This window comes from Canis lupus, chromosome 11 (assembly GCF_048164855.1).
Source record: "Canis lupus baileyi chromosome 11, mCanLup2.hap1, whole genome shotgun sequence".
Taxonomy (NCBI): domain Eukaryota; kingdom Metazoa; phylum Chordata; class Mammalia; order Carnivora; family Canidae; genus Canis; species Canis lupus.
Window position 1 is genome coordinate 25,647,017 of NC_132848.1, and position 25,852 is coordinate 25,672,868.

Genomic DNA, 25,852 nt, shown 5'->3' on the forward strand with positions numbered 1-25,852 from the left:
CGAATCCCACTGGGCTATCTTCCAGGTGGATTATAAATGCCTGTCAGGTAGGGGTTCGGATGCTCTTCTGGTTGGCCCTATTGTTATTGCTTCCTCTTTGTAAGCTGTCAGCTATCGTACCTATACAGCAAAGTACAATAAATATCAGAAAACAAAGTCCCGTGTGACTGCCACCCGGAGAATGCTGCAGGGTTCCGGAGCCCTCGGCCCCGTGGCCGCCCCCTGGACACCCCTCTCTCCCATCCCGACTCTTAGGGCAATTGCTTCCTGGCGTCTCTTTATGGTTTTATCCCGTACGTGTCCCTGAATGATATGGATTAATCTTGCCTGGTTTTGAACTTTGTGTCATCAGAGAGATGCGGTGTATTCCTTTGTGACCTGCTTCTTTCACTCAGAGTGATTTTTTTTTTTTTAAAGATCCATCCAGGTGACAGTGTGGCTATAGTTTGTATATTTTCGTTGCTCATGAGCAGGGATCATAAACGGCGGCCCCAGGGCTGAATCCAGCCTTCTGCCTTTTGGAATGTCCTTGGAGCTAGGCGCGGTTTTTAGATTTTTTTTTTAATGGTTGGACGGACATCAAAAGAGGATTATTTCACAACACGTGGAAATTATACAATATTCACATGCCAGGGTCCCTAAATAAAGTTTTATTGGAACAAAGCCACGCTCATTCATTCATAGATCATCTATGACTGCTGTCACCGACATCGGCAGAGTTGAGTAGTTGCGAGAGAGACCATATGACCTGCAAAGTGTGAAATATTTACTACCTGGCCCTTTACGGAACACGTGTGTCAACCCCTGCTGCGGAGTGTCCCTGTGAATGGAAATACTGCAATTTCTTTAGCGACGATTGACATCTCAGGTGCTTCATGTCTGTGGCCCACATGTGTCCGATGCCTCTAGGGGCATGTGTTCCCACGAAGGCTGCTTCTTCCCAGGCTGTCTGCCTCCCTGTGGGGACTGAGAGCTTCGGCGGGCTGGAAATGCAGGGTTCAATTTCTTGCTTCAATTTTTCAACTCCTAGCACGATGCCTGGCACCCAGAGATATGCCCAGGAGATACCAAAGAGAGTAGGATGGACTCAGCTCCTCAGCCACAGACAACCCCAGGAGGAGTTCCAAGAGGGTAGGACCTGGGCTTGAGTTGTGGGCGACTTGGCCATGTCATCAGCTCCCACTGTCAGGACACTCAACACACAGCTATGCAGGCCTCTTGCCAGGGGTATCAGGAAGGCACATCCAGAACCAGCAGTAGCCCTCAGACCTGGCACCAGGCCTCTCAACCTTGGGGACAGGATGCCTCTAAAGGAGGTGTGATGAACCTGGTGTGCATCTGCTCAACTGTGTGGACTGTGGGGAAGAGAATGAGGTCAGAACCCAGAGCCCCTTTGAGGCTCCGGGCCAGATCTGTGCTTGCTGCTGGTGGGCCAGGGAAGGGGGCACCACGTGAGCACAACCTAAGGCAAGGCAGGCTAGCTTCCCAGAGTCAGCAGAGGCATTGCCTGCAGCGCTGGTTATAGGGTCCAAGGCATATTTCTTTTTTTTTTTTTTCTCGAAGGCATATTTCTGAAGGCCACCCGGCAACTCATCTCAAAATTTAAAAACTTAAAAGGGTACCTGCCCTTTGAAGATTTATTTATGAGAGACAGAGTGTGTGCACACACTTGAGCAGGGGAAGGGGCAGGGGGAGGGAGGGAGAGAGAGAATCTCCAGCAGACTCCCCACTGAGCAAGAAGCCTGACCCTGGGGGCTCCATCTCATGACCCTGAGATCATGAGCTGAAATCAAGAGTCGGCTGCTTAACCTACTGAGCCATACAGGTGCCCCAGCGTCCGTGCTCTTTGAATCAGTAACTCCCTTTTTGAACCAGACAACCTTTTGCACATGGACAATCCCTCATGGGTCCCTGGAGCACGACAGCAGACTGTTTTGCTGCCATCAGCTGGCCCCTTGCTGCAGCATAGCTCTCCTCCAGGCCCCCGCCTCGAGGGACTCCCACACCCCACTTTGGAGCCATGCTGGATGACTGCCTGCCCCTAAGCCTTTTATCCTGTTGCTCCCTTTTCCTGGAAGGGGTCCTCTCACTTGCTCACGTGGTGACTCCAACCTGTTGGTCAAAATCAAACTCTGTTATCTTTTCTGTGGTGCCCACTCTCCTGGTCCCCCACAAACCCGGCCTGCCCTGCCAGGGCTTTCACCTTTGGTTCTTTTTTTTTTTTAAAGATTTTATTTATTTATTCATGAGAGACATATAGAGAGAGGCACAGACACAGGCAGAGGGAGAAGCAAGCTCCTTGCAGGGAGCCGGACAATGGGACTCGATCCTGGGACTCCAGGATCCTGCCCTACGCTGAAGGCGGTGCTAAACCGCTGAGCCACTGGGACTGCCCTCACCTGTGGTTCTGAGAGTCAGGAGCTTAGAGGTATGAAGGGCATGACAGCGCTCACCTGGGCAGGTAAGGGTGTGGACAGCACCAGGGAACCAGTACTCAACGTTGAGAAGTGGGCTCTGTGCGAAAAGCCAGAGAATGGGCAGAGAGAAGGTGCTGGCTGGGGAGCTCTGGGGGGAGGAGGAAAGGTCAAAGGAGGTGCCTGCAGGTGAGGGTCAAGGCCAGAAAGAAGCCAAAGCTTAGCCTCCAGGTGTTTGCTGACTTCCTCTTGCTAAGGGAGGGAGGAGGCTGACAGGAGGCAAGGACAGGGCTGGCACCGCAGAGACTGTGGGAGGATGGGGGCCAGTGAGTGATTTTGTGCCTGAGGGTGCTGGATCTTTGGGGAGAGAGAGATTTAGGAGAAGTCAGGATAAAAGTGATCTGGCGAAGGCGGCCTCAGGAGGAGTTAGTGTGTTGACACCCAGAAGCATTTATATTTGAAAAGGAGGCCAGAGGGGGAGGGGTCCCAAGCCCCAGAATGAGTCCCTAATGCCAGGGTGTTAGGCAGATAAAGACTGGAACTACAGTATCTCACTTGTTATCTTTCTTTTTGTAGAGGTGGGGAGGGGCAGAGGGAGAGGGAGAGAGGGAATCTTAAGCAGGCATCACACCCAGTGGGGCGCCCGACATGGGGCTCGATCTCACCACTCTGAGATCATGATCTGAGCTGAAATCAAGAGTTGGGCGCTTAACCGCCTGAGCCACCCAGGCGCCCCCTTCTTGTTATCTTTCTAACACACATGTAATCCTGTCAATTCCCTGCCTGGCATTCTGTCCACCGAGGCTCCCCCTGGGTTTCCAGGACAACACTGGGCCCCTCCCCGTCCTCCCACCTCCCAGAGCCGCCCCACCACCACCCCTAGAACTCCCCTTGTGCCTTTTGAGTCCCTCAACTACCAATGGCAACAGGAGTCTTGTTTCAAGACTTCTAGAAGCTTCATTGAGAGCTTTTTGCACTTGAAACCCCCTCTCTGCACACCCCCCCCAACCTGGCTGCCTGCTAGTCTTGTATCAAAGTCCAGCTCCGTACAGTGAGATGTGGGAAACTCATCCCAAGGTCCACACCTGCGATGTCAGGGTGGCAGGACCGCAGGCAATTTCAGCGTTCTCTATCCTTTGCTGTGGTGTCTAGAACTTCTACAGTGAGCACGGTTCACTTACATGAAGAATTGTTGACCAGGGGCACCTGGCTGGCTCAGTTGGCTGAGCATCTGCCTTTGGCTCAGGGCGTGATTCGGGGTCCCGGGATCCAGTCCCACATCAGGGTCCTTGCATGGAGCCTGCTTCTCCCTCTGCCTGTGTCTCTGCCTCTCTGTCTGTATCTCTCATGAATTAGTAAATAAAATCTTAAAAATAAACAAACAAACAAATAAATAAAGACCCAGTCCAAGAGTCTTTGGCCCCTCCTGGAAACCTCTGCCCCCGCCCAGCGGGGTTGGCTCCCCTCCTCTAGGTTTCTGCAGACTCTGAGACTTCCCTTTGTCTCCCCACCTTCAGCTTTGTCAGAGAGCTCTGCCCAGTGGCAGGACGGCCCTCCCTGGCAGGACTTTGGGTGGACACACACTGCAGGGGGTGCCCTGGTGGGGTCTACCCCCTTGCTCTGTTTCTTCCACACCCATCCAGGGACGAGGACCGGGACCCCAACTCGGCCTCTTTGGTGCTATCGCCATCTCCACCCCATCCTGACACCCTTCTTGAGGGCGGAGGAGGGCATAAAGGGAGAAACTGAGTCTCCTGCAGACCACAGCCTCAAGCGTGTTGCAGAGTTTGAGAAACTTGCCTTTTCAAACCCATCGAAGGAGGCTGCTTTACGAATGCCAATCAATGCCCAAGAAGCTTCTACGTTTCTGGGACCAAACGTTTGACATTTCTGCACTTGGTTCGTGTCTCTGCGTGGCCACGGTGCACCCGGGGCCCAAAGTCTGGAGGCTCTAGAACGGAGCGCGGGAAGGCTGTGGCCATGGCCCCCGAGGCAGGCCGCGTCCCTCTGCATCTGTGTAATTCAGAGGTGTTGAAAGATGTGACAGCCAGCCTGATGGCAGTGTTCCGAGGGCATCGGCGCTAAAAGCCTCATAACACACTCTCTCTGTTCAAAGGTTGCCTTCCGACGCCTGCGACACGCTTTTCCCTAATCAGCCACTTGGCCACGCGCCGTTGTGTTTGATGCGTGTGTCCTGAAGGACTCACCCGGTTTTCTGCGGCACCTGGGATTCACGCTCAGGCACAGGCCGGAGCCCTGTGATAAAACCAGCACCCCACATCTCTGTCTCCCCAGCAGCCCTTCTTCAGATGGGCCTTAAAAAAAAAAAAAAAAAAAAGGCATGGCTCTGAGAAATGCCAGCATTAAATTGGAGGGCAAAACTCCATGCCTAAAATAAAGACCGTGGGAACTGCTTTCTTCTGCAGCTGGGGAATCAAAGTGCTTTCCTTTAGAATCGACCCGAGTTGGAATGGATACCTTTGATCGGCACGTGTGGACTCTCACACCCTTGGCTGAGGATGCCGATGCTCACGCTCCGGGCCCCAGGCGGGCTGGCGTTCCAGGCAGAGGGGAGACCTGGGGCCCAGGCCTGGGCCCCGAGTTGGTGGGTCACAGGGGCTGCGAGGAGGCCAGGGCAGCCCCGGGGAGTGCGGGGGGTGGGAGGGAGGGCCAGATTCTGGGTGTGGGGGGTGTCGACGCTGCGGTGAAGGGGGGGACATGGCTGGCCCTTTGGACACTTGGCTGGTGCTGCCAAGGGACGGGTCTGTAGAGGGCTCGTGTGGCCACTTGCTTCTGCTCTGGGAGCCACAGGCCCTCCTCGAAGCTGTTCCCCCTTAAGCTGAAGGGTCAGTTCTGATGAGTACCTTGGTCTGAAGATACCATATGCTGCTGGACCCGTCTGCCTATTAGATAACCCAAATCTAGGGAAATGGCTGCTGAATTTTTTTTTTTAAGATTTTATTTATTCATGAGAGATGCAGAGAGAGGGGCAGAGACACAGGCAGAGAGAGAAGCAGGCTCCATGCAGGGAGCCCGATGCAGGACTTGATCCCAGGACCCCAGGATCATGACCTGAGCCAAAGGCAGATGCTCAACCGCTGAGCCACCCAGGCATTCCTGGCTTCTGAATTTCTAGCTCCCTTTAAAGGGGTGCAGCTCTTTCATTTGAGAAATGTTTTCTTTTTCTTGCTTTCGGATTTAAAAATCATGCCACAGAGCAGGGGTTAAGAGCATGGGGGTAAGGACCCAAAGGGACCCAGCTTAAAATCACATCCTCGCCACTGACTGGCTGTGCTTCTGGGCAAACCTCTTCCTTTCTCAGAGCCTCAGTTTTCTCATCTGTAAAAGGGGTGTGTGTCCCAGAGATACCAGTGCTTATCATCACGTGGCTTAACAGCAACACCTGAGAGTCAATTCAGGGCAGGGGACCCATGTACCCCGCAGTGGCTCAGGAAGGAAAGGAGTCCTTCAGATGTAGAGGGTGATCCCACAGTCCTGGGAGAGGAAGGGAACAGGAGGACTTTCTGAGCAGCGGGAATAACGTAGGCAAAGGCTGCAGAGCCTGGCAGGCCTGGCGTCTGCCGGATAGTGGGTGAAGGGGAGCTGGAGGCATAGACTGGATCTTCCAATCCAGGGACTTGCAATTTTTTTTTTTTTTTAAAGGTGATCCAAAGTTAAGGGATGCATGTTATAGTATGACCCTGTCTGAACCTGGTTGTATGACTGTAACTAGAGCCAGAAGGTCACAAAAAGTACCCTTATTACACACAAAATGCTTCCTGTTCTATTTTTTTGAACTGCTTGTCCTCACCATGTAAATTGATTTCAGAATCCTTCCTGGGTCTCCTCTGGTGGGCACCCAGCAAGGTCAGCAAGGTGTTTGTGGTTCCCTCGGGAGCAGCGCCAGGCAGGTCTCTGGCTGCGTGGAGAGAAGCCTGGATTCTGGAGCTGGCAGGTGGACGGGGGGTGCGTTGTGTAGGGTGTGGGGAGGGCAGACAGGGTGGGCATCCTTCCTACATCCAGGCAAGTTCTTTGATTATGAATCTCTCCCCCCAGGGACTCAGCATGTGGTCCCTGGGCCAGGGTGGGAGTGGGGCACCCCCAGCCACCTCTCAAGAGCACCATTCAAATGGCCACAGATTCAAAAGAAGAACCAGAAAGGGAAGGATCTGGTGCCAGCAGGTGGTAGACGGAATCTTTCCCAGCCAGGGCACAGACAAGCAGGATGGGGGAAGAGCAGTGGAGGCTGCTGGGGGGACGGTCCTCTGGGCTCAGAGCTCCTGTACTTACACACTGAACACCTGCCAGGGTAGCCTTGAGGACCAGGCCCAGGGTCTGCACCCCAGGGGGTCACCCACTCCCCTGCGTCCAGGCCAGGCCAGGGCCCAAGGTGGTAGACAGGCTGTCATGTTTGGAGGCCACTCCATGCTGCATGTGCCCTGCACTGCAGGCCTGTCACTTACGTGGGACATTTGCCTTTCCAGACTCAGTGAGGACTCAGGACTCATCCGACTCCCTTGCCTCTTTCTTGTCACTGGGGAAAGGCAGCCTGGCCCTGTGGCAGCCTCTGACTGTTCCTGGCTCCTTTTAGTCCCATGCCAACCGTGTAAGGTTGGCTTTGTTGTTCTCCCATTTTTCTGGGGAGACATCAAGCTTCAGAGATAGAAAGCCACCTGCCCAAGTTTGCACAGCGTTTGGGTGGCAGAGCAGGGATCCAAACCCAGGCCTGATGCCTCAAGAAACTAGGCTTTTGGGACACCTGGGTGGCTCAGCGGTTGAGCATCTGCCTTTGGCTCAGGGCATGATCCCAGGGTCCTGGGATCGATTCCTGCATCGGGCTTCTTGCAGGAAGCCTGCTTCTCCCTCTGCCTGTTTCTCTGCCTCTCTCTGAATAAAGAATAAATAAATTTTCAAAAAAGTAGAAACTAGGCTTTTCCCAGGCACCCCTCACCCCCATATATCTGGCGGGGTCCCAGGCTTTGTAGCAGTCCTTGGAGCTGCTGAGAAGTGAGGGATGGAAGACACGCCTTCCCTAAAAACACTCTCCTGCAAAGCAGCATAGCCTGCGCTGCCCTGGGGAACCATCTGTGCTTGCAGTGGGGAGGGGTGGGGAGGACGGGCTTGGGGATGCCCTAGGTGTCACAAGCTCGAGGGCAGGGCTGGCCTGGGGTGGTGGCCCTGAGGAACGAGGTCCTCTGGCTGGGCCTGCTCCTCCCCTTCCTGCTCTTCCCTCCTGGACTGCACCCACCAGGGGGGCCCTCTTCTCTGCACGGCACCATCATCCACATCCACGCAGGCCCACGCTCCACCCCCATCCCCACCCCTAGCCTTCGGACTCTCCCCGCCCCTCCGGCTCCTCCTTTCTCTCCTTCTGCGCAGGAAAGAGCAGTTACATGAGCAGGTAGGGGATCCACCTGCCCGCATCCCCTCCTCCGCGCTGCCCTCGGCCACCTCCAGGCCCTCTCCCTGTCAGGCAGGGAGCTCGTGAACTGAATGAACCATCTCCCTGCAGAAAACAAGCCAGGCTCCCGGCTGCATTTTCTTCCCTGTACCTGTCCTGGCCCAGGCTGCACGGAGAACCCACCCGCCTCCTGGAGAATTCTCAGCAGAGCAACTTTGTGTTCCTCCTGGGGCCCTTTAGGCCTTTCATATCGGGGCCTGTGCCCCAGCGCCTGGGGGAAAGCCCAGCCACCCTGGCCTATTCCAGGCACTCTGCCCTGGGGTCACTCACAGTCAATACCAAGTCCTGGTTCTCCTTTCTCTAACCAGAGGAACAGCCAAAAGGCTGAACTTTTTTTTTTTTTTTTTAAGATTTTATTTAATAATTCAGGAGAGACACAGAGAGAGAGGCAGAGATGTAGGCAGAGGGAGAAGCAGGCTCCCTGCAGGGATCCCGATGTGGGACTCGATCCCAGGACCCCAGGATCACGCCCTGAGCTGAAGGCAGACCCTCAACCTCTGGGCACCCAGATGCTCCCCCAAAGGCTGAACTTGATGCATGCTGAAGGCGGCATCTGGGACCTGTGTGAGAGGAAGAGGTGAGGGGCCTCTTCCCTTCTTCCCCCCAGACCCCCTCCCGGTCCTTCCCTGTGTCAGCTGGGTGGAGACAGGGGACTGGGAAGGAGCAGGGAGAGGGCAAGGGAGCCCTGCTGGTCAGGTGCTGTGGATAGCTGGCCCTGTGCTCTGGGTCCTCGCAGGGCTTGCAGTGGACCCCCTCTCGTGGGTCACTGGGGTGTGCCATCCGGGCTCCTGTGGCTCTGCCTCCCTCCAGGAATCCAAATCCCCCTGGTCCTCCTCCCTGGGCTGTGTATCCCTCTTGGAGGCCCATGAGCAGAATCTAAGAGGATCCCCAGCCAGCTCACTCCGTGCTGACCCACCTTGTTCCATGGGGGACATACCCCTTTGCCTGAACAAGGGACAGAGTGTGATACAACCGCCACCAGGTGCGAGGTGGGTACCAGCCACTGTGCATTCAGGGGACACACTGCAAGCTTGGGAAGGGTCCTGGTGAAGCCTCTCTGGGTCTGGGGTGAGAACTAGGCACAAAAGGCAGGCCAAGTGACCCCTGCTCTCTGTCATGCGGCCACCTGGCCACCAACTGTGAAAAGACGTGGCTTGTGCCAGGAATCCCACGAACCCGTCTTCAGCAGCTGACGTCTACGGTGCTTGGTGTCACTGTGAGGGCTCCCAGCCCTGTGCCAGGCCACACTCGCCTAAGTCTGAGCTGCTAGCCCTGGGGGCTGGTTTTACATTCTCAGCACAGGCAGGCCTGGGCTCAGATCCCACTCCACCACTCGGGGGCTCTGGGCCGCTGGGCCTCTAAGACCCTCTTGGGTCTTTTGTCTGCAAAACGGGGCTGCAAATGTTGTCTCAAAGGATTGTTGTGGTGTTTGGTTGACAGAGGGCTTGTGTCGTGCCCAGCCAGAGTATGTTTTTTATGTATTTTCTTTCCCTTCTATGCTCAGGCCATTTCTGGCCCTGCCATCCATGCATGTGCTTGCTTTCCGTTCCCTGGTGACCTCCAGAGCTCCAGGTCACCAGCATGTCCCTCCTCCCATAAGTCCTCCTCCCACACATCCAGACAGGATTAGTAGTACCCTCCCTATGAGCCCTCCCACCCCTGGCTCCCTCTGCTTCTGTGATGCCAGGGCAGGGAGCCCCTCCAGGCCTGGGATGGGGCTTGTGACCTAACTGGTACTCCTTAAATGTTTGTTGGGGGTTCAACAAATGGTAGCTGAAAACCATTTGTGGACACGGGAGTTACTGTGGATCTGTCTATAGCACTGAGCCTTAATGGGGGGGGACACTTAGCAGCCAGCTGGAGTAGCCTGCACCCCAGAGTGGGTGTGTTGGAGGCTCGGTCTAGGAGGGGAGTGGGAGCTGGGCTGCAGCGGTCCCAGCTCTGGGGTGCTAACACCCTCCAAAAAACAAGGGGCAGTGGAGACAATGGGCTGCAGCATCGGGCCCGAACCCAGGCTCCTGTCGGCCACGGCAGGCCTCCTTCCCTCTCATTTTTTACCTGCTGTCCCTAGACTGGTTGTTCCTCCAGATCGACAGAGACTGCTTCCCTCCTCACTCTTGGAGTCTGTGGTTTCTCCTGAGGTCTCAGGCTCTCCTCCAGGGCAGATCCGAGCCGGGGCCACATACTGCCATCATGATCCTAACCCTCTGACCTTAAAATACTGAATCCTGGAAGAACACAGAACAATAGTCATCTAATTTTATAGGTCCCCCAAATTGTAAAGATTGGCTTAATCACACTGACACATTCCATCATTTTCTAACAAGATACCTCAAATGCAGAAAATTTTTAAAAAAGATTTTGCTTATTTATTTGAGAGAGAGAGAGAGAGCATGAGCAGGAGGGGCAGAGGGAGAAGCAGACTCCCCACCGAGCAGGGAGCCTGACAGTGGGCTCCACCCCAGGACCCCCAAGATCATGACCTGAGGTGAAGGTAGATGCTTCAGCACGAGCCACTCAGGCACCCCATAATGCAGAGAATTATTTTCAGACAATTGGATGGGTATCTTCCTGCCAGGACAAACAGGAAGGTAGCCTTGCAGTCCTGATGGTGTCCAGCCTCCCTAGGCCTCCTAGACACACGGAGGAGAGAAGCAGGAGGCCCCAGGGGAGGTGGAGAGGCCTCCGTGCCAGCCCTGGTGGGTCACTTTCCTGGTGGCTTTGGTCCAGTTCCATCCTCTTGACCCCCAGCAGGAAGCACCGGCCTGGCTCCGCCTGCCTGGGCCGCCTGGACAGCCACACCAGAGAATGTGGCTAGAAGTCAGGGTGCTTCCCGAGCTGAGTCTGGGGGACTAGGTAGGTGGTGGCCAGGTGAAGAGGTGGGAGGTCCAGGCAGAGGGGCCTGCAGGGGTGGAGGCAGAGGGGGAAGTAGCCACTTTGGGGAGGCAGGGAAGGAGGCGGCCTTGCTGGGCAGGGCAAATAACATCCATCTCAGCCCTCTGGCCCCTCGTCCTTACTTGGGGTCACACAACCACCCCTTTCTCCACCTGCCGCATCCCAGCCCTGGCCGCCGCATCTCAGGCAAACCTCAGCCCTGAGTCACTGCTCCTTGTTTTGACGACAGATCGAACGTGTTGTCATAGCTAAGCCACAACAGCCACCCTGCAGTAGAGCCAGAGACACAAAGCACCTGTGAACTTCTTCCTGTCCCACCCACCACAGGAGCAGGGCCGTGGGTGCCAGCTCAGTGGCTTCTCCATGTGTGAATATCGTCTTATTATTATTAATATTAAAGATTTTATTTATTTATTCATGGGAGACACATAGAGAGAGAGAGACACAGAGACACAGGCAGAGGGAGAAGCAGGCTCCCTGCGGGGACCCTGATGCAGGACTCGATCCCAGGACTCTGGGATCACGACCTGAGCCAAAGGCAGACGCTCAACCGCTGAGCCCCCCAGGCGTCCCAGCATCATCATATTAATGCAGTACGAGGAAGCCAGTCCGCTGGGACATCCGGCCGATTCCCTGGAACTGTCACCGCCTTAGTTCTTTGGAGGAGGGGCAATCTCTTTAGTTACTTGATAGGAATCTCAAAATATCAGTGGCCAGAGCTTCAGGGGATTGACTGGTTTAGAGGGTCACCTCTGTCCTGTCCCCAAGTCTTCCAGAGGACCTGACCTCACCCAGTGCTCAACAGAGGAGCCCAGAGGAGAGTCCAGCCTGGCCTCACGCCGGCCCCGCATCACGGGCAGGGGGACCCGCGCCTCCCCTTCCCCAACAAGATAAACCTAGCAGCTCCCTCGAGCATCTCAAATGCATGATCTCCTCCCGATTAACAACCTGGCCGGCGTGTTCTTGGCTGCCTGCTGCTGACCTCAATTTAGACCTGTCTGCTGTTCGGCCGCGGGAGCAGGAAGGTGGCAGGGGACGAGGCCCGTGTAGGCTGAGGGGGCCTGTGGGCTGAAGTCTGGGGGTGAGAGGTGGCCGCTGCTGACTCGGGCCTGGAGTCCGACTGCGCCTCGGGAGTCCGCAGGAGGGTGGAGGCCCGGCCCGGCAGGGGCTGCTGTGGGCTTCTTTCTTTCTTTCTTTCTTTCTTTCTTTCTTTCTTTCTTTCTTTCTTTCTTTCTTTCTTTCTTTCTTAGATTTTATTATTTATGAGAGACACAGAGACAAAGAGGCAGAGACACAGGCAGAGGGAGAAGCAGGCTCCATGCAGGGAGCCCGACGTGGGACTCGATCCCGGGTCTCCAGGATCACGCCCTGGGCTGAAGGTGGCACTAAACCGCTGAGCGACCCAGGCTGCCCTGCTGTGGAGCTTTCAAATGGGTTTCCCAGGGGCCTGTGATGAGGACGGGTGTCCAGGTATCCAGAGAGGAAGGAGGCTCCCACAGACCCGCCTTTGTAACGGTCATCGAATGTTCTGGTTGTGCCCAAAACGGCTACCTCTGTGTTGACAAAGTCTTCTCCGAGCTCAGATCCGGGGCAAGGTTTGTGTCTGCTGATGCCTGCCGTGCCTCCTCCTTCAGGCTGGGGAGAGCCATGGCTCCCCTCTGTGTGTCTACTGCCAGGGAGTTCGTCCTGCCGGGAAGGGTTCCTTTATTTTGTCTCCGGCCTCCTTGCTCTTTACTTCTCATCCTTCAGCAGCTTTGGGTCTTCTCAAACTGGTGCTTTTATCCAACGTGGCTTCTTGGCCTTTGAGCAGAAGAGCGGTGAGGAGTGTGGGGTCTGGAGTCTGCCTGCCTTGGGCAGGGTTGTAGCTCTCCTCAGTACCTGCTGAGAGATTGAAAGCTAGCAGCTTGACCTGCCTGACCCTCGGACTCTTCCTCTCTGTGAAGTGGAGCTCTGACATATCTGCCTTGGGTGTGTTGGGAGATGGCAAGTTCTATGTGTAAAGCACCTGACCCAACACCTACACTCAGTGACTGCATGAAAGGTGTGAGTGTGAGCTGAGGGCCTCGGAAGGCAGCAGAAGGGCCTCTAGCATCCTGGAGGGTAAGCTCCCACTCTTTCCTTTTCCTTCCCCTGCAGGAGGGCAGTCGGTGACCCACAGTGGTGACCCCATCTTGGTCTCCCTGGCCAACAAGGCCGTTTCCTTCAACTGCAAAATCACCTACTCGTACACCCCAGAATTCAAGGACTTCACAGTCTGGTACTTTCACGTGGACCTCAAGAGCCAGAGGAGCCTCAACAAGCAGGTTAACTGCCCACCCACCCAGGGCAAGGAGAACCAGACATACACCCTGCAATGCCAGGTCACCCTCAAGCTGCCCAATGCTTCAGCCACGGGCACCTACTACTGCTGCGTGAACTGGCCAAACGTCCACAGAATCAGTGATGGCGTCTTCATTCTGGTCAGAGGTGAGGCTTCCGCGGGGCTCCTCCCAGGGCTAAGGGCCCAGAGCTTTCTCACAGCAGCATTTGGGGCACAGAATCTTAAAATGGGCAATGTCTGCCTCATCTGCCAGCTTTGGCAGAACAGAACATTGTCCTCGGGGGGCCGCTGGTGGTGCAGGTGTGCCGACGTCTACCTTGATCTGGGAAGGGCAGAGGCCTGGGATACAGATCTGTGTCTGGCCCCCTCTGGCAGGTGCCTGAGAGGAGTCACCAGCACCTCGGGCTCAGCGTCCCTCTGGCACCATGTGTGTGTGTGTGTGGGGGGCAGTGAGTACACAATTGGGCTCGTGCACATGTGTGTCTGCGGCAGCCTGCGATCGAACACTTGGCTCATGTACATATGTCTGGGAAAGGTTCCTAGTTTCATCACATCCCCAAAGGAGCGATGACTGTAAAAAGTTATCATCAGCAAAGCCATGATGCTGTGACCTGCCCCTGTGCTTCCCACCAGTAGGGGTTGGGGTTTGGGAACGCCACCGAGCTGGGCTGGCCAGGGTGTGCTGTGGGCCTGGGCTTCATGGCTTTTATGGGGAGAATGAGATCCTGCGGGCAGGGGCTGCTGTCTGGTAATAGGAAATGTTTGATAAATAACAGACATGGATGTGCCTGGCACGTGGCTGGCACTCTGCAGTTTTTTGTCAGCCAGATGGACGGATGGATGGAGGAGGGGGGCGGGGGAGGGATAAAAGGATGGATGGCTCAAGGGGAGGGGCCGGGCTGTGCCTTTCACCTACCCCTGGTACAGGCCAGCCACCCGCGAGGCCCAGTCCAAACCCATCCCCCCGCCCTCAGCACACCTGCGCATGTGACCATTTCACGTGCCGAAAACAGAAGGCCCCGAGGGATGACGTGACTCGCCCAGGGTCCCGCAGGCAGCTCTCAGGGGGCTGATTCAGCCCAAGGCAGGGACACTTCAGAAGCAAAAGCTATGGTCCTTGCCCCGAACAAGAATCAAGACAGCAGGGACCACTGAGTGGCCCAGCGGTTAAGCGCCTGCCTTCAGCCCAGGGTGTGATCCTGGAGACCCGGGATCGAGTCCCGCATCGGGCTCCCTGCATGGAGCCTGCTTCTCCCTCTGCCTGTGTCTCTGCCTCTCTCTGTGTCTCTCATGAATAAATAAATAAAATTAAAAAAAAGAAAAAGAATCAAGACAGCTAACACGGAAAAGGGTTTCACCAAAAGCGAGCGTGGGAATGAGGAGCTTGGTAAAGGTGGGGGTTTGGGGGGTTCCGTGTTGTAGGTGGAGTCCTGGCTAAAGGAGAACATAGGAATTAGGGGCCTAGGGTTTGGCGGGGTGGGGAGCAACCCAGCCTTTCTCAGGTGATTAACCCTCTGCTTCCCTGCAATCCCCCCTAGACACAGGGTACCGAGGACCTCCACAGAACTCCCAGAAGCTCCTGCTCCTTTGCTTCACTGGCCTCCTGACTGCGCTGAGCATCCTGGTCACAGCTCTGCTGCTCTGGAAGAAGGTAGGGGATGCACACGCACAGCAGCGCTGCCCCTCCACCTCATTCACTGTGGCTTCGGGGTACCTCCTGGGGAGCGGAAGGGCCACCCACCTGCCCCCATGGTGTCCCCGTGGGCCTTGGTGAGGGGGCCTGCGACAGGTGTTCCTCATGGCCTCTTACACCCCCGGCCATCCCCATAGTGGGGCCTGTGCCGCCAGCTTCCACTCCCCAGGGCCTTTGGATCTTGTTGCACAAAATCAGGGCTCTTCAGCCATTTCCAGGTCATGGGTCCTCATGAGTACTCAATGGAAGGCTCAAGCCCCATTACTGGCCCGTCAGATTAGGAGCCCCTGGCTAGGGCTTTCTGGATCCCCAGCACCCCAGAAGAGAGGAAGAAGCATTTCCTAAGAGCCACTGTCTACCAGGCACCCTGCTATGTGCTCTCCTCCGTGTCCCACCGTGACTCCGTGAGGGAGGTTTCTTCCCATTTTACAACCCTGGAAAGCAAGGCCCAGAGAGGTGGTGACTTGCCCAAGGTCACACAGCAAGCACAGTCAGAATCAGGGCTGGAATGCAGGTGGATGGGTCCGGCTCTACACCTGGCTGATTCCTGCTCGGCTGCGGTGACACCAATGCAGGGAGAGTTGTCTCTCCAGTGGGATCTTGTCACTCTCATTGTCACCCACACCTGTGGTTTCTTGTTCGATGCCGGCCCTCCACGCCAGACAGTAAGTGCCGCGAAGACAGAGGCCACACTGAGCTTGTTTCCATGGCTCCGTGCATGCCCAGGCATGGTCAGCACTCAGTAAATGTTGGGTGGAAGAATGCATTGCCCAGGGGGGTGCCAGGTTCTGCCCGGCTCTGGGGGGGAAGATGACCAGCACGGCTCCAAGCTGCCATTAGGACCCTCTGTCCTGGCTCCTTTTTTTTTTTTTTTTTAGACTTTTTTTTTTTTTTTAAGATTTTATTTATTCATGAGAGACTCAGAGAGGCAGAGACATAGGCAGAGGGAGAAGCAGGCTCCAGGTCGGGGGCCCGATGTAGGACTCAATCCCAGGACTCCAGGATCACGCCCTGGGCCAAAGGCAGGTGCCAAACCACTGAGCCACCCAGGGATCCCCTTTTCTTAGATTTTATTTATTTATTCATGAGAGACCCAGAGAGAGAGGCAGAGACACAGGCAGAGGGAGGAGCAGGCTCCCTGCGGGGAGCCCGATTCGGACTCCATCCCAGGACCCCAGGATCAAGCCCTGAGCTGAAGGCAGATGCACAACCACTGAGCACCCCAGGGGTCCCTGTCCTGGGTCCTCGGAGGCTTCAGTCAGACCCACTTGGGCCAGTACTCCACCATCTAGGGACCAAGAGCTTCTCTGCTCCTTGCCAGCCTTAGGGGCTAAACCTGGGGATCAGCTCAGTCAATGAAGGCCCTGAGTGTGGGAGAGGCTCCACACCACCACGGGGGTTCCATGGGTCAAGAAAAGCTCAGCCCTTGCACCCAAAGGGCTGGTCCCTATTTACACCCAAGGAAGCCCCCCCACTTAGATGGGAATTCATGTGTTCACTCATTAAACACATATTGAGGACCTACTAAATTCCAGGCCCTGTTAGGCTTTGGGGTTCCAGCAATGACTAAAATTGATCCCCAAGAAATTCCTGCCTTCGTCAAATTTGTATTCCAGCTGAGGGGAGACAGACCATAAACAAACGTATAAATAATTAGCATAACGGACGTGGTCAGTGTTGAGGGGAAAATACAATAATGCTAAGAGAGGAGTGAGTGAGGGAATGGGGGAGCTTGGTGTCTTTAATTAAGAGTCAGGAAAGGGGGCACCTGGGTGGCTCAGCAGTTGAGCATCTGCCTTTGGCTCAGGTCATTGTCCCGAGGTCCTGGGATCGAGTCCCACATCGGGCTCCTCACGGGGAACCTGCTTCTCCCTCTGCCTATGTCTCTGCCTCGTTGTCACCCATGCCTGTGGTTTCTTGTTCGATGCCGGCCCTCCATGCTAGACAGTAAGTACCGCGAAGACACGGGTCTCTCATGAATAAATAAATAAAAATCGTTTTTTTTTTAAAGATTTTATTTATTTATTCATGAGAGACACAGAGAGAAGCAGAGACACAGGCAGATGGAGGAAGCAGGCTCCACGCAGGAAGCCTGATGTGGGACTCGACCCTGGGACCCCGGGTCAAGTCCTGAGCCAAAGGCAGACGCTCAACTGCTGAGCCACCCAGGCGTCCCAATAAAAATCTTTTAAATAAAGTCAGGAAAGGCCTCCCCACACTGCACCTGGAAGGAGGGGAGCAGGCAGACGTCAGGAAGAGTGTGCCCAGCAGGGGAACAGCAGGTATGGGTGCTCTGAGGCTGGAGCTGCAGAGTCCCGCATGGGGGTGCGGCCTGAGCTCAGGGAGCAGAGGCGGGAGGGGAGGGGCATTGGCTGGTTGTACTCTAAGTGAGTGGGTGGTCCTGCAGGCCGTGGGGAGGAGTGAGATAGGATCTGATCTCCGTGGACCCTCTGGCTGCTGTGAGAGTGGGGAAGGGAGACTCCATGAGGAGCTACATTAGTCCAGGCGGAGGTGACCAAGGCTGGGACGAGGGCGGCTTCTGGGGAGGTGGCAAGCAAGGCAGGTTAGAGGCTGAAGGTGGGGCTGCTGAGAGTTGCTGAGGAGGCGACACAGCACTAGAGCCCACGGGCTGCGGGGGAGGGACTCCAGGTAGGTGCCTCCAGCTCAGGACCCGCTGAGGTGGGTGTCAGGGAGACGCCTGTGGATGGCAGAGGCAGCCCACGGTCAGAGGGCCAAGGACTTGGCTGAGCCACACACATGGCCAGGACACGCAGGCCTGAGACTTGAACCTGGGCCTCCATTCCCCACCTTGCCTCGAGGCTGGAGACATAATCACTCCTCCAGAAAAGGCTCCAAGGTGAGAAAAGAAGGTGAACGTGACCCCTTGATCTGCCGTGGAACTCCGGAGGTTGCCTTGCTGCCATCTGTGAGCCGGAGCCTGGTGACAAGCCCAGTACCCCTCTAGTTCCTCTCCTGTCCTGTGATCTGCCTTGGGACGCCACAGATGTGGGGCGTGAACTTGGCGTGACCCGCTCATCCTGCTGACAAGCTGCAGAAGGAGTCCACTCTGCTCTGCCCAGGAGCAGGCTCTGCTATGAGGTCCTGGGGGGGCCGTGCCCCCTCCGCGGGCCCCCGGCCCCCTGCCTCTGGCCTGGTCACAGGGACCACTCAACAGCGAAAACAGAAGATGATGGGAAATGCTTCACTGGGCCTCCCGTGTCCCGGGCTGAGGACAGAGCCCACTCGCCCCTGGGCCCACCTCAACCAACACACACTGAGCACCTACTATGTGCCCAGCTTGGCTCTCACCCCCCAATATATCCCCCCACCCCCACCTCACTGCTCATCCCATGCTGGTAGCAGGTGGGACGGCTCTTGATTTGTCACTCAGTGAACATCTGCGGAGCAGCTACTGGAACTTGGGTGTGGACACAGGGACTGTGCTTCGGGCAGGGGTCATGAAGGACCCACACTCGGTCCATGGACCCCCACACAGGCTAGGTGCCTTCCGTGGGCATGAAGCCTCCACTGCTCTGCAAAAACAGGATTGTAATGACTGGATCTTGGGGTCCTGCAAGGCCAGGGAGGCACCTGGCACAGAGTAGGTGCTCAGGAAAGTCTGGCGAGGAGGAGGGGAGGGGGTGATAGCCCCAGCCAGACTTCCGAGCCCAGCACCCCCCCCTGCTGCGGGACTTCCACGACTCCTGGCCTCTCTCCTTCCAGGAATAGCTCCTGAGTATCTAGTACGTGCCAGGCACCGGGCTACATGCCAGACACCGTGGAAAGCAAGACAGATGCAGCCCCTGCCCTCTCATCAAGCTACAGCTCTCTCTGAGCCTTGCTTTCCTCCTCCAGAAATGGGGATAAGGGTGGATCCCCGCTCCACCCCCACCTGGAAAGGGTGGAAGAGAGCATTTATGAGGCACCAGCTGGGTGCCTGACCCAGGGTGAGAGGAAAAGCCTAGACACTTCCCATCTCCCTCTGGGCACCTGGGGGCGGAAGCGAGGGTGAGGGAGCGGGCCCTTGGAGAGGGAACTCAGAAGCTGGAGAAGTGCCCAGAGCTCCCTGGAACCGGATCTGAATTTGGGATGTGGACCTTGTGGATGATGCTCCAGCGTCAGAAAGCCCCTGGCAGCCCTTCCCTTTGCTCGCCAGCATGCTTTTTGTTTTTGTTTTTATAAGATTTTATTTATTTATTCATGAGAGACACAGAGAGAGAGAGAGAGGCAGAGGGAGAAGCAGGCTCCCCATGGGGAGCCCTATGCGGGGGACTCTATCCCAGGACCCCGGGATCATGATCTGAGCCAAAGACAGCCGCTCAACCGCTGAGCCACCCAGGCGCCCCTCGCCAGCATGGTTTGAATGAGGTGCAGGAACAGAGTTTGCAGGCCCACCCCCACCCCCACCGGTGACCAGGCCAGGCAGTCAGCCCTGGGGACTGAGAGGAGGCCAGGGAGGAGGAGGAGACAAGGAGGGCTCTAGAGGCACCGGCGGCTGCGGGTAAATGAATCGAAGCCGGTTGCTGCTGGCACAGAAACAGCAGATGGTTCCTGCGTGGGAGAAGGCCGGAGGGCTCCCACCCCAGCTTCCCAGGGCTCCCACCCCAGCTTCCCAGGGCGGCAGCCTCCGACCTTGATCGCCGACCCGTGCTCATTCCCTAAGGGCACCCTCCTCCCCTGCACACTTTCTCCCTTGCCTGCAGGACTCCCAGGCAGTCCTGTGCTGGTCACCTGCCTCGTGGTGGCCTCTGGCCATCACAGGTCTGAGGTCCCTTCCTCGGAGCGCCCCCCCCACTCTGCCTACACTCCCCAGTGATTGTTCTGCTCCTGGGGTGACGCTCCTCACCCACCCCCTACCCCCGCCCCCCGACACTGCCCAGGCCTGTCCCTGAGCCCCAGACCACCTCCACCCTGGGAGACCTATGGGCACCCGCACCCACTGTCCCGGGCACCACTCTTTAGCATCCGAGTCAGCCCTGCCCAGGCGAAGGGTGCCAGGCCTCCAGAGGCTCAGGCCAAAATCCTCAGAGTTGCACTTGGCTCCCTCCCAACCCCCCTACAGCCCTGCCCCCAGTCGGTGGTGAAGGATACAGCCCTCTGGGGTGGGGGGGGAGCCTGACACACGCTAAGCACTTGTGGGAGGAATGGCTTAGTAAGTGAGTGCTGAGACCTTGGAAGAGGAGTGGGGGTGGGGGGCAGGCTGTGAGGTGGGTGAGGTGACAGTATTGCTCCCATTTTACAGAGGGGGAAACTGAGGCTCTGCAGGTTTCCTGAGCTGCTGGTGGCCACATTGATTGGTTTATTCATTTGAAAGTCACAGCTGGAAGGGCAAATGTTGATGACAGGGAACGAGGTAGCCAGGGAGGGCAGGGCTGGATCCTCGCCCATCACAAAGTGCACCCATCTGATTTTTCGAGGGGGGCACCCCCTGTGTGCCACAGCCCAGGCCTCTTCTGCACTACCCCCCCAGCACCACTCCTGGAGATCTCTTGCCTCCTCCTCTTAGCAGCCCTCCCAGCTCGCAGCCCACTCCCCAAACTGACGGCTTCCCTGCGCTCCGAGGGAAGACACTGTGGGTCCCGCCTTCTGTGGCAGTGCCCTTGCCAGGCTCCCGGCTCACCTGCTTTCATCTTTTACTTTCATTGGCCACTTTCTGATGGGCCATCCTGGCGCATGTCCCCAACGTGTGATATTCCTGTCCTGACGCCATCCCGGGCCTTGTCCCTGTGGCCTGTGACAACTTTCTTGAGCTCTTCCCCTGTCTTTGGGAGGCAGGGCAAGCCCTCAGGAGTCTGCTCCAACCCCTGGCAGTCGTGGGGATCCTTCCCACATCCCTGGCAGCCCTACCAGTGTCAGCAGGAGCACCACAAAGACAGGCCTGGGTCTTGTTCACCGCGGGTCCCAGGAGCTCACACCCACCAGCCTTGACGGCGTCCAGGCCGACAGGCTCAGCGAGGGGAGAGGCACCAGACCCCCAGCTGTCTGGAGGCCAGCCACAGCCTCTGATGGGACAGATGCCTCAGGAAGCAGGTGGTGCAGGGGCGGGCCACTAGATTTGGAACAGGGCATCTGGGTTCCATCCAAAGGCAGTCATTGACTAGCTGGACAGGCCTCAGTTTACCCCTCTCTGGAGTCTACTTCCTCAGGCCATAAAGAGAATTAAGTGAGACTAAGAGCAAGTCTCAGGGTTTTTTTTTATAAACTGTAAAGGGCCACACAGATGCCAGCACCTGTCTAACTGTCTATGAGACCCACACGTTCGAACAAAACAAACCTTCCAGAGACAGTCGGGTCGGCATCTTGGTGAATCAGACAGACCTGGGTTCAAATCCTACCTCTGCCACTCCTGGCTCTGTTGCCTCAGGCAGGTCTCCTGCCCTTTCTGAGCCTTCTAGTCCTCATGTGTGGAACAGAGGTGACATGAAGACTTGTCTCGCAGGTTTGTTCAGAAGCACAGGAGACAGGGCACATAATGCGTTCAGAGAGAGCCCCCCACCTTGGCTCCCTCTCCTGAGCCACCGTCAGGCTGTGACCGGGGTGGTTCTGGCTCCTGCCTGCCAGTTAAGTAGCTCTGGAGAGCTAATCCTGAGTAAACGGGCTGGGGATGGGCAGGCGGCCAGGATTTTTAATTAGCCCCTGCCCCAAGATGAGGCTGCTGTCCTCCACAGTGGCCGGTGTGGTGCCTGAGATGAGGGGGGGGGTCCGGATGGCCTCCCCTGTCTGGGAAGGAGCTGCTGCACCGCTTCCCACCCGTCCCCCTGTCCCCCCGAGGCCCGTGTCTGCCCACAGACCCAGCACCCCTTCCTCCACGACCACCAGCCTTGCTCACAGCAGCCAGCATGAGCTTCTTGACCCTGCTTGCCAATCACTGCGCCTCCTGTCTGACGCACTCAGATCCTTTCCACCGTCCACACTGTTGGCTCAGCCCTGCCCATCCGGGCGGCTTCTCCTCTCTCTGGCCACACTGACTGTCTCTAGGTTTCTCCAGACCTTCAGGCCTTGGCACACGCTCTTCCCTCTGCCTCCCCTCCCTCTCCTGCCAGAGGAGTTTCTCAGCCTTTAGGTTTTACTATTTTATTTTATTTTATTTTGTTTTTATTTTATTTTATTTTATTTATTTTATTTTATTTTCATTTTATTTTGTTTGACAGAGAGAGAGAACAAGCAGGGGGAGCAGCAGGAAGAGGGAGAGGGAGAAGCAGGCTCCCTGCCTAGCAGGGAGCCCGATATGGGGCTGGAACCCCAGGATCATGATCTGAGCCAAAGGCAGATACTTCACCCACTGAGCCACCTAGTCACCCCGGCCTTCAGATTATTTATTAATCAATTAATTTAATTTATTTATTTTTAAAGATTTATTTATTTATTTATTCATGAGAGACACACACACAGAGGCAGAGACACAGACAGAGGGAGGCTCCCTGCGGGGAGCCTAATGTGGGACTTGATCCCAGGACCCCGGGATCACGCCCTGGGCTGAAGGCAGATGCTCAACTGCTGAGCCACCCAGGCATCCCTATTTATTTATTTTAAAATATTTTATTTAATCGTTCATGAGAAACAGAGAGAGGCAGAGACACAGGCAGAGGGAGAAGCAGGCTCTGCACAAGGAGCTTGATGGGGGACTCGATCCCCTGATCCGGGATCATGCCCTGAGCCGAAGACAGACGCTCAACCGCTGAGCCACCCAGGCGCCCTGGCTTTCAGATTTTAAACACCGCTTTCTGCAGACAAGGCATCTGTCCCCCAGAGCGTGCCAGAGGCTGTGTCCTGTTGGTCAGCGCACAAACCACGCTTTAGGAGAACTGTGTTCATCATCTGTCTCCCCACGAGGTCCTCAGTTCCAGGAAGGCAGGGACGTGTCCACCCCTTCACAGCACCTGGCCAAAAAGAGGGGGCTGACAAGTGTGTGTTGGTCGGCCAATGGCCACCTAGTGCCACCTGAGTGCCAAGCACTTACCCCTGAGTAATTACCTCCCTGGGTCCTTGTGACAATCTCGCAGAGGAGGGTTCTCGCTGAAGGAATAGAGGCCCAGACAAGGGCAGGGGCAGAGTGGACGGACATCTGGTCTGGCTGGCACTTGCTCAGGACCACCCACGCAGTCAGCTCTGCAGCCAGGGTCCCTGTCACCCTGGCCCTGTGTCCCTGGGCAGTGCCTCGTGGGGGGTCTTCACCATTTCTGGTCTGTGCAGGCAGATGGGTGGCTTGGTGCGGGTCCCGGAGGCATTTGCCAGGTCTCCTCGGGGGGAAGGTGGGCAGGAGGTCCTGGGTGGCCTCTGACAATCTGCTCTTCTCTGCCCCGGTGGGGTCTGTGAGGTGGGGGGCCGCGCACCCCGGGCCCTGACAGCCCTGACTCCCTTCCTCACAGAGACAGATGCAGGCTCCCCGGGAGCACCCCGCCCTGAAGGACCCAGCCCCGAGCGCCGCCGCCCGCCAGGAGCAGCCTCCGGAGGAGTCCGTCTACACAGTGAGTGGAGGCCTGGGCCTCTCTCCGCCTCTCTCAGGCCTGACGCAGGGGCGGGCTCCCCGGCTCGGGAGGTGCCGCCGTGTGAGCTCTGAGCCTCGGGGCTTCCTGGTCTGGAAACCGGGCACAAGCATTCCCACCTGGGGGAACTGCTGTGAACATGAACACGCGTGTGGCCCCCGGGCCCTGGCACGGGTGGAGTTGTGAGGTGCCCCCGGGCTCCCCTCCCCAGCTCGCCCGTCCACTTCTGGGACAAGGGGCTGCGAGGGCACGCGGTGGCCAGGAGTGAAGACATTTCCTTTATCCGACCAACTCCTTCCTGTTTTTATTACACAAGCAGCAGCACAGCAACAACAAGAATCACAGAAAGAGGAAAAGGTCAGGCACCATCACATGCCCTGAACAGTCCATGCTTCTCCATTCTTCACACCTCCCTACCCCCCCCCCCCCCCCAGACATTGTTCTATGTTCTTGAACTCAAACAGAGACAGGGGACCGGGCCATACGCATTCCTGTAGCTCTACCTGTCTTCCTATTTACCTGGAGGAGGCTCGGCCTCACGCCTGCGCTGGGTGTGAGCCCCCCGCCCCCCCCCGCCCCGGTCAGGCCGCAGCCCCTCTGCCCAGCAGCTGGGAAGGCGACAAACATTTTTTTTCAGCTCCATTTCAGTTCCGCAAGTAACATGTCATTGAGAGCAAGTGAAGAATAAATGCCACCCAGTGTCAACTGGGGTCTTAACTCTGAGAGATCTAGAGCCACCAGGTTAGGACCTTGGCTGCTCACCTGGGAGGTGTGAAGCCTTGCGGGGGTGGGCGGCCTGCGTGGGTTCCCCGGGGGTGTGTTCGAGGGCTGCCTGTACGTGTCCCTGTCCCTGTCCCCACCACCCAGACACACGTGAAACTCGAGTCCACACAGAGGGCATTCAGAATATGGCCTTGCTTACTGAGGATGGGGACAGATGGGGACGAGCCAAGGGGAATGTCCCTATAGCACCAACAACTCCAAATAGAGCATAACACTGCCAGCCCTCTGCCAGCCTTCCCCTCCACCCCTGGGAATTTCTACCAGCCACGGCTTCCCACGTGGCCCCAGACTTCCCCATATTGTCTCTTCTCTCCCAGCAACTCATGGTACTCTCCCTGTGAAGAATTCTCGTGTCAGCTGTTGGATAAAAACATCTCTCTCTCTCTCTCCACACACACACAGACACACATGAGATCTCTCTCTCTCTAAATATATATATATATATATATATATATATATATATATATATATATATGCATATATATAAAGAAAATAACCATCATCCTGAGCCTATCTTCTTCCAGGATAAATACTAGTAACATTAACTTCTATACCTTCCAGTCTTTTTTCTATAAATACACACAAAGAGACCCATACACGCACTCACACGTACTTTTTTTTTATTGGAGTAGTGCAGCTATTTTTGTTCATGTTACAATATCTCACGAACATCTTTCTACATGAATAAATATCTTTCTACAAGAGCACTTTTAATGGGAGAGACTCCCTTCTGCATGGAACATCTTTCCCGCCGGTGTTTAGACTTCTCTGAGGCTCGGCCGGACTCCTCTGGAGTGTGCGGAAGAGGCCCAACGGCCCCTGCAGGGTTGCAGGGTGGCTTCAAGAGATCTCAGGACAGGAAAGGAGGCGTGAAGGGAGGCAGATAAGAATGACATTCATGACAGCGATGATGACGTTAGGAGCATTTGTCGAGGGCCTATGATGTGCCAGGCACTGTGATAGGACTTCACACCTGGGAGGTCATCGATCTTCCTATTAGGGATTGGGGATACAGGTGCTGTCCCCAGATCAATTTTATTTTCTCACTGTCTATTGCTGGTGTGTAGAAATATGATTGGTTTTTGTATATTGACTTTATATCATGGCCTTGTTGGATACATTTATTAATTTTAAGAGGTCTTTGCAAATCCCTTGGGATTTTCTATGAACGCAGTCTACTCATGTCATGCGTGAATAATGGAAGTCCCACTTCTTTTCTGGCCCTCATACTTTTATTTCTTTTTTCTTCCTCTCTCACTGTCTCAGACCTCCAGTGTGATGGTGAGTAGGAATGGTGACACCGGTCATCCTCATCTTATTCCCAGCCTCTGGAAAAGGATTTTTGTACATTCCTCCTCTACTTTTTTTGGATGGATACTTAGGTCATTGATTTTCAATCTTCTTTTCAAATCTATGAATTAAAGGCTATGAACTTCCCTTTTAAGTACGGCTTTAGCTATATCCCGTAAGTTTTGATATGTGGTCTTTTCATTATCTTTCAGTTTAAATTTTCTATCGAGAATTCCTCTTTGCCCTATGGGTTGTTTACAGTATTTTGCTTCATTTTCAAATGTTTAATTACTTTTTTAGTCATTGTTCTGTTTTTTATTTCTTGCTAACTCCACTGTGATCAGAAAATGTATTCTGTATGATTTTAATCCTTTGAAGTCTCTTGAAATTTGCTTATGGCTCAGTGTGTATCCCATGTGCGTTTGCAAAGAACTTGCATTGTGCGTGGCTGACTTAAGTGTTCTATATATGTCAATTAGGTCAAGCTTTTTAAAATTATTATTAGGTTTT

The 25,852-nt window shown here is 55.6% G+C and overlaps 1 protein-coding gene across 1 annotated transcript in view; it reads left to right on the forward strand.

The window, feature by feature from the left end:
• Positions 1-25,852, forward strand: part of NFAM1 (NFAT activating protein with ITAM motif 1) — a 39,116-nt gene that overhangs the window by 3,360 nt on the left and 9,904 nt on the right. Inside the window, exons 2-4 of the mRNA XM_072843679.1 lie at positions 12,907-13,236; positions 14,629-14,741; positions 23,153-23,251. Coding sequence (XP_072699780.1) covers positions 12,907-13,236; positions 14,629-14,741; positions 23,153-23,251 — 542 coding nt within the window. The remainder of the gene's footprint in view (positions 1-12,906; positions 13,237-14,628; positions 14,742-23,152; positions 23,252-25,852) is intronic.